Source organism: Aedes albopictus, chromosome 1 (genome assembly GCF_035046485.1).
Source record: "Aedes albopictus strain Foshan chromosome 1, AalbF5, whole genome shotgun sequence".
Taxonomy (NCBI): Eukaryota; Metazoa; Arthropoda; class Insecta; order Diptera; family Culicidae; genus Aedes; species Aedes albopictus.
In genome coordinates this window covers 194,612,663-194,621,891 of record NC_085136.1, presented here as the reverse complement: position 1 = coordinate 194,621,891, position 9,229 = coordinate 194,612,663, and the positions used below count along the sequence as shown (strand labels likewise).

At 43.1% G+C, this 9,229-nt stretch overlaps 1 protein-coding gene across 1 annotated transcript; it reads right to left on the bottom strand.

Annotated features, from left to right (window-relative positions):
• Positions 1-4,510: 4,510 nt before the first annotated feature.
• On the bottom strand, positions 4,511-6,681 carry LOC115260060 (alpha-amylase A-like). Its single transcript, XM_029860918.2, has one exon. It carries the CDS (start codon positions 6,059-6,061, stop codon positions 4,565-4,567), a length of 1,497 nt encoding a protein of 498 aa, XP_029716778.2. The 5' UTR covers positions 6,062-6,681; the 3' UTR covers positions 4,511-4,564.
• Between the last annotated feature and the right edge of the window lie 2,548 nt (positions 6,682-9,229).

Here is a 9,229-nt window from a genome sequence, read left to right as displayed (position 1 = left end):
TGAATTCAGAAAATTCAAATGATTTAAGCAGGACAATTCCAACGGAACAACTTTATTGGGGTACATACCTATCAGTATCATGTGAAAGAAATCTAAAGACGCTGCGTAACCTATTCACCTCATGACTACTGACCACATACTGGAAAACAAGGCTGACCATTTTCCTATGATCCACTGCACACGAATGTATGCTGGCCTGCTTACACTCACAGAAAATCTGTCGTTTGAGCGGTGCCGGCACCTCACCTCCCAAACGTCAAATTTTCTGTGAGCAAGGATGGAAATCTAGTGATCATGATCAGATTTCAAATGTGTCGCGGTTGAAAGGCATCGTGCGATCATAGCAACAACGATAACATTTTGTCGTCAAGTATCATAACAAACTACGGTCCGAGAAGAATGATTCGCTCGGCATGTGCGGGCGCGATGCGATCGCTATCATGAAGTCGAAATGATAAATTCGCGATTTCATTCACTTTTTGAGCATTCTTACTTATTTAACTTGAAGATATGCTTATAAATATATTATTTCTAATAATGAATGCGGTTTACGGGTGCATAAGTGGCCTAAATTGTGATGAATTAGTTATTTATGTAACGAGTTGCAAAAAGTTGATTTTTTCAGTACGAGTCGTACATTTATCCAACGAGGCTTGCCGAGTTGGATAAATACGAAGAGTGCTGAAAAAATCGAGTTTTGCAACGAGTTCCATACAAAATTTTATGCAATGATTTTTTCATAATGCAACTCATTTGAATTGCATAATGTTCATAATGCAACTCAAATGAGTTGCATTATGAACATTATGCAACTTTTTTTCATTATGCAACTCATTTCAGTTGCATTATGAACCGGTACGGAAAAGTTCGCCATTATGATACTGAAATAAGTAATGTAAAATAAAAATTATGACACTGAATTGCATAAAATTTTTTTTGCAATTTCTCATCGTAATAGGCTGTTTTACCTCACGCAAATCTGACAGGAAAAGGCCTAATTTCCCGCACCAAATAAACAGTGCTGTAATGGTTCATTACAGCACTGATTTGCGTTGCGTAATGAACCATTACAGCACTGTTTTCAGTTTTGGTCAACTTCTTGATGCTTTGTGGACGTAGTTTTGAAAAATTGTGACAACTGCTCAGTATAACCTGCTATGTTCAGATTTTCTTAAACATGGCTATGAACATCATTGTGCAGTTTGATGAAAAAGTTTTGTTAAAAACTATCCTCAAGGATAATTTATGAAATTGCAAAAAACTTTGTACGCAACTCGGTTCAGAACTCGATTTTTCCAGCACTCGTCGTAATTATCCAACTCGGCCAGCCTCGTTGGATAAACGTACGACTCGTGCTGTAAAAATCTTCATTCTGCACCTTGTTGCGTAAACTACTATATCATGACTTGTAACATGATCCGATAACGGGTCATCACGCGATAAACCGTGCATCAGATGCTTTGATTGCACGGTGATACGAGCACGGTGTGAGGCATCGGCATCATGCTACTGAAAGAACAAGGCAATCTTGGATTATTCGTATCCTGTATCATTTATCGCTTGAAGTGATTTTCTTCCATCCTTGTCTGTGAGAGTAAGCAGGTCAGCATAAATTCGTGCAGTGGACCATACAAACATAACCTTTACGGTGATCAAATTGAAGTGGAGTAAGGTCGTTTATTCACGCCATGTGCACGATTTGAATTACGTCATCAAAAAAGTGTCAGTTTTCCGGAATGTATTTATCACCTTCTTAATGTTGTACACCGTAGACATGGGCTAGTGGGGCCAATCTCAGACACTTTTGTCCATACAAAAATTTGAAAATGTTTATGGAGCGTGAATTTTGGCCCAAACCAACGCGTTGTTCCTTAAGCCGACATGTGCGGAGACAATCACGGGAATCTTCTCACAAGCGAGCGTGAGGTGGTCGAGAGAAGGCGGCAGCATTACGATGCACACGCAATGGCGACGTTGCAAGGACCGAAGGTGGCGCAGATCTAGGAGTACGCGCGCAGGACGAAAAATTTCCGCCTCCTAACCCACAAGCAGTGAAGAGAATTGTCAGACAAAAGAGGCACAAAACAAGCAACAAAGAAGGTGCGACGATTACTCTTTATCCCTACTGGTAACAGATAATGACATGATCTCGAAATTTTTTGTTGCAGACAAAACGGAAGCTGAATTTGTTGCGTACTTTTCAACTCGTGAATAATCAATTATTGCTAACCCAAAGTCGAAACTGTTTGATGATAGAGCTTCACCAGAGTTGCAGTGTTTACCGACTCGAAGTTACCGTTCGAAAATCGCACTGCAAGGCTTAAAAATCTCTAAACTCGTGGTGTACGATGTTAATCCCATTATTTTCAAGTTGGGACAAACTTATGTCGCAAGGGTTTGTTTGTCGCAACAAATACAGGTTGCGACATTGTCATTATTGTTGCGCGATGGTTGAATTTTGATTCACTGCCCACAAGAGATTCAATTCAATTCAATTTCCAAGATTTGGAGGGGTCCGGCGTATGACACAATCGAATATCGATCGAGACCATTTATGGCAGATTATGCACGTAAGTAACGGATTCCCGGATAAACTGATACTATTGATCACGGTGACGATGGTCGAGTGAAGTTCGAGTATCAGGGACACTCTCGAGTCTCTGCGAATCTCGCCGAGGGTTACAGCAAGGTTATGGTTTTTCATGCTTGCTGGTTAACATTGCTTTAGAGAGTGTAATAAGGAAAACGGGAATAAACTAGAGTGGAACGATTTTCATGAAGTCTGTTTAGCCGCTTGGTTTTGCTGATGATATTTTGACTTGCAAATTTGAGACTGAAACCGTACACCCGACGAAAGAATGAAGCCAGGTGAATCGTCATTAATTTGTGGAAGGCGCTTGCCACCCGAATTTCCATCGACGGTGATGAAAGTGAGACGGTTAAACGTTCGTGAACCTCTTGCGCTTATCGATGACTGCCGACAACGACACCAGCAGACAAAATTCAGAGTCGCATTGTGGCAGAAAATCAAGCTTACTTTGGACTCCGCAGAACTCTACGATCAAACAAAGTTCACTGTCACACGAAGTTAATTGTCTACAAAACGCTGGTTAGACCGGTAGTCCTCTTTGAGCATGAAATATGGACTCTACTTGCAGAGGATCAACGCGCCCTTAGAGTTTTCGAACGGAAGGTGTTGCGTACCAGCTACGGCGGAGGGCAGATGGAAGACGGGACTTGAAGAAGGCGAATGAACTACGAGCTGCATCAACTACTGAGAGAACCAACCATCGTCCACACCGCGAAAATCGGAAGGCTATGGTGGGCGTGTCACGTCATCAGGATGTTGGATTGCAACCCGATCAAAATGATTCTCGAGAGCCATCCGACCGGTACAAGACGACGACGTGGTGCGCAGCGGGCTAAGTTGGTCGATCAAGTGGAGGACGATCTGCGGACCCTTTGCAGAGAGCGAAACTGGAGACGCACAGCCATGGACCGAGAATAATGGAGATGACTCCTACGTACAGGAGAGGACACTCATGCCTTAGTCTGGCCGGTAAAGTAAGTGAGGTAAGTAAGAAATAAAAGGCCATCGATGTACTGGTGGACTCAAGCTATTGTGAACCTGCGCTGCGCCTGTCTACGGGTAAGGGGACGTATGCAGCGAGCACATACTGGTGAGGAGCGGGATGAACGATGAGTGATGTATAAGGTGGCCAAAGTTGTGTTTTAGACGATGATGAAGCAGGCCTGATATGAGCGTCTACATCAGAGTGCCAAATGCGAACCCGTAGAATGACGCCTACAGTGTGGGTGATGGTTGAGATACGAGGTGATAATGGCTGAGATAATGACTCCCACTAAGCAGTTTTCAAAGATGCTGGAGAGGATTATCAAGGGGCTTCTCCCGCGTTATGACCAAAGGTTTGGTTTTTGGCTTCTTTTTTTTATTACGGGCGATCAAAGTACTTTGCTTTTTTTTTCATAGGCTCACCGGGAACTGGGTCAAGCGATGAGAGGAGGGTCACCGCTGAGGAACTTATGGGGGTTGGAAAATCCTTAATCGTAGGGAAACCCTAGGTCCGGACGAAATTTTTTAAAAGTAGCCATTGCAAAGGCGCCTGAGGGGCTGAGATCTGCTATGCCGAATTGTCTAGGCGAGGGAGTCTTCCCAGACGTTTGAGGCCTGATCTGAGCTTCCTCTCAGGTGTCTGTTAAGTAGATTAACCCATTCCCCGCAACTCGTAGAAGAAAAAAAAATGTGTCCATAGCGAGAAAAAGCTCGCTCAGCAATGTTTCTTGTGTTTCTAAGCGTACGCACAGGCGACATCCGTTTGATTCAGCCGTACCGACTCAGTCATCGATACTGTACATTGGAAAGCAAAGGATCCATCATGGATATTTCCTCAATATACTAAGCTCCTGAGTTTTTTTTTATTTCAGCGGCGTATACTCTCTGAGGGAAAGGAAGGCTGTGATATGCAAATAAAAATGTGTAAAGTTATACTTATTCAAATCGGTTTGAAATTAAACCTTACCTACTTCACTTACTTTATTTATCCTACTGAATTCTAGAATTGGCATGGATTGCCAATACATTATATGCTCCAAAGGCATAAATGTAAACTCTAGCCAATCCATTCGCATCAACCTCAACTGTGTACCCTGTACATCCACCATCGACAACCTTCCCAGTAATCACATCACAGTAAGTCCCCGCTGGAAGGCAAGTTTGCATGGTTTGATCAAAGTCAGTGCCTTCAAGGTTGAACACAATGAATCCTCGGTTTCCTCGACAGAACGCCACCTGATACGCTCCATTATCTACCCAGTATGATACATCCGTTCCAGCGACAGTATTTCTGAAGCCAATCATATTTGCAATTGGGTTCAGTCGATGCTCGCATACCCAATTGTTACTACACATGCCATCTGCGGTGATTGTGGGTGATAAAATGTTTCCACCAGCGTCGATAGGAGGACCGTGGTCTTCATTGTTGAAGTCATATGAGCTCATTATGCGAGGGATTCCATATGGATGCGCCAACATAAATACGACAGCCATGACGTAATGTTTGCTATCTTTGTACGTTAGCACACGCTTATTTCCTTCACCATGGCTTCGTTGGTTTACCTGGTTATCGACAAATACAAGCGTTCTATCAGATGCTGGGAATCCAAAAGGTTGTCCCCAGTTGATTAGGGTTGACAAACGCTGCTTTCCACTAAACACCGAGCCTATCGTTTCCGAATACCGATACTCAGTTATCATTCCAATCGAGGTGTACTGAAACTTTGAAACACCGTCATCGCCTACGTCTTCTACATCTTGAATAATGAAAGGCCTAGCATTAGCTTGAAAACCATGGTCTTGCGCAAGATTTGCCAGCCTACTGTAGATCACTTGCAGATCATTTGGCCACATATGCTTGGCAGCATCTATATGGAAACCTGCGACTCCATAGACGATGAATTTATTCAAGAGGTTCACTATTCTATCACGAACCCATTCCGATCGCTGGTTCAGATCCGGAAGACCATATAAACGACAATCTCTCTGCTCGATAGGGTTGCTTTTCTCGTTGATTCGACAATCCGTGTTGAAATCCGATGAGTTATACGGTACCCCTGGATAGGAAAGTGTATCTGCATCTGCCACGGAACCAGCAACGCCATCGTACAGAGTATTAACAGCCATATGATTCAGAACCACATCCGCATAAATCCTTACTCCCACCGCATTACATCGTCGTACCATCTGCGCAAATTCCGCTTCATTGCCGGAACGGGTATTCAAATAATGCGACACGGGTTGATACCGTTCCCACCACGGTCGCAACGGGGAGTATATCAACGCATTTTCCGTAGCCGGTGAAATTTGAACCCCTCCAAAGCCCATCGGGGCCAGAAAGCGTTCACACTCGTCTGCGATGTCGTTCCATTTCCATTCGAACAGCTGAACTATTCCACTTCGACCTGGCCACCAGTGAGGCTCGTACTGACTCTGAACCACTAACAACTTACCAATCAGCAGGGCAATTGAGAGCGCTACCTGCATTTTGAACGATTGCTTCAGACTGACCCAAAATTGGACAATTGATCGGTTTTACCTCTGCTCACTCGGCGGTACATATGTTGATTCATTTTAGATTTGATTGATCACCTTTGTTATCAATTCCAAGAGATGCGTTTCGTCAATCTTTATCATCTTTCGTTTGTTGGTTCTTAAGTACTCTGGCGTGTATGTATCTGTTCTCATCGGTAATTATTCCACTCTTTTTTCTCGAGAAATGCGTTGCACACAGTGGTCTATGCGAAAGGTTTAAAATTTTAATTTTAAAGTCAATCGGGATATTGGGATGAATATAAAATGGGTGGCAGCCAGAGGGTTAGACACTCCATCCTTTTGATATTGATATTTTCTACTCCTTTTTTAATCGTTGCTAATCTTATCTAATACCGCTTAATCTCACTTAAAGTTCCATCAAATCACCAACATGATTCTTGTAATTCTTGATGACGGGCTTAGTGTCTCGTTTTTAATTTATTTTTGTAATACTTTGAAAACTCTGTCTGATGAAGAATGAATTAACTCAGGGATGGGAAATGTCATAAAAATGTCGTTTAGCTATTTGATAATTTATAAGTACTCAGTAAGAAATGTTTATCGATGATATCAATTATTTTTGATAACTAAGCTAAAATTCAATCTATCTATCGGATCTTACCCAATGGTTTGGTAAGATCCGATAGATAGATTGAATTTTAACTGCAGCTGCAGTTTATTTACAAGAAACTCCAAAAAGAAAACGAGATAGACATCGAGGCAATTGAAAGATAGGCGTAAATGGAATTCGTTCAGCGCTCGCCCATCGGAAACCGGCCATTTTGGGCTAAAGCACGGGCAAGTCCACGTGTCCGAAGCCACAGCGGGTCGGCCTGCAACCCGCGTCCGAGACCACCCCAAGAACACTTCCTCCGGACGAAGGCATCACCGTCTCGGCCAAACGTTTTACGCCCGGCCGTTGAAAGTCAGTCCTTTCGATCTGAAGCAAGGGCACACCTACACGCACGAAGCTCCTCCAGGTAGGCCTATCTGTCCGATCCCGGCCGCTCCGGATGCATTTTCTTGAGCCTTGAGCAGGGCCTACCAGATAGCTCTTCGGTCTGCTGAACGATTCGACTGGAAAAACCTTGGTAGGGTTAAGTGGGGTAAGATGCCATTTTTTCAAACTTTCATTCGTTTGTAGATGGCTTTTCGGGCCTGTATGAAGTTGATCACCAATATTAACTTCTTTTCCCGATCAGCCTAGATAGCTGTGTAGTGTCGGTAGCGGTTAGTTCAACTGGCTAAGAATGACACTACGGACCGCCTGTTCCAGTGGTAGGAGTCCTTGTATTTCTCCGAGACAATCAGCTGCCCTTCTTCAATCTCATACTTGAGGCTGAATAAGGGTGGGATTATGAAGATGTTATTAATTAGTTTAAATTTTCACCTATATGGTTTCGCATTACGCGTTTTACACAGTGTATTCTGTGCATCCTCGCCTTTGGCGCACTCAAATCGATACCGATCTGGCTTTATTTTTGCTGTTCTTTTTTGTGCTGTGATTGTTAAGAGTTTAATCTTGCCTAGTTTGGATAGTGGCTACGGTTAGGATAGCTCAGATCAATCTTCAGCACAAAAGAACAGCAACGATCAATCTTTGTAGACTTATGTAAAACTAGCTGTACCCGGCAAACTTTGTCTTGCCTACTGCGTTTTTTGACGTTTCAAGTTTCTAGCCAAGACAAAGTCCCCGGTCAAAATGTATGCAAGATCGATTTTCAAAAACTCTCAATTTTTCCATGTTTTTTTGCCTCACAAACCATCCTTGGGTGAAAACCAACCGAACAAAACTAAAACAACCAAAATCGGACCTTCCGTTCGCACGTTATGCGCGGTCCCACGTATGCCACTGCATTTTTATATATATAGATAGATGGTACAGCCTAAGTGGCGTTAGTCCAAGAGCCCTACTTTCGTAAGGGGAATTTCTATCTAGGAAACCTTGTGAATCCGGTGTTTGCTACTTTCAGTAAAAATGAAATGGCAAACTCACGTGTCATGCCTCGAGCATGTGTGCTTGTCAACAACGCAATCGTTGCTCATCTCTGAGCTAACTACTAGTGATGTATGTGCTATCACAATAATGGATGTATCTGTTGGAAACCTCAACAGGAAATACGTTTATTGTTCGGTTTATTTACCGCATGATGAACCATCCCCTACGAATGCTTTCAAGCAAGTCATTGCATACTGCACTTCAAAAGGCCTTCCGCTAATTGTTGGTAGTTATGCTAATGCTCACCATATAATCTGGAGCAGCTCAGATATCAATTTGAGAGGCTCCAGTTTGATGCAATACTTAAGTAGTGCAGATCTTGGATTACTTAACATACTTAACCTTCATGGTATCTGGTAGAGAGGAAGTGTTGAACATGACGCTTTGCTCTAGCAGAATTAGTCACGAGCTGACCAATTGGCATGTGTCAGATGAAGAATCCTTATCTGACCATCGCTACATCTTCTTTGAGCATGTGAATGTTACTTCGCAACCTTTGCATTTCAGGAACCCCCGGTCAACCAACTAGGATCTCTTAACTTTTGAAGAAGCTTGCCCTCTGCGGTCTGTGAAGACCACAAGAGGAACCCCTTGGTGGAATTCTGATCTGGCGAAGCTCAGGAAACAATTTAGAAAGAGTTGGAACAGACGACGTTCGGCTGGATCGGAGGCTTTCAGGTCGGCTCGCAAGGCCTACCAGAAACCTCTTCGGTCTGCTGAACGATCCAGCTTGAAAAACCTTTGTACAAATGTTTCCAGTCTGAGTGAAGCCAGTCGATTGAACAAAATCCTTGCAAAATCTAAGGATTTTCAAGTGAACGAACTTCGTTCGCCAAATGGTGATTTCACTTCCTCTGATGAGGAAGTTTTGGAATGTTTATTCAGTACACACTTCCCCGGATGTGTGGATATTACATCTTTTTTGCCTTTCTCGTACACTAAGTGTACGACTTTTTGATAGAAGGCTCGGAGGGTCAAGTCACATATACCAATCAACTCAGCTTTTGTAGTTATGATTCTTTAGCTTCGGCTCGGAGTACCATAACTTTAGAATCGATTGAATGGGCACTTGACAGCTTTGCTCCTTTCAAATCTCCTGGGGCAGATGGGATTTATCCTAT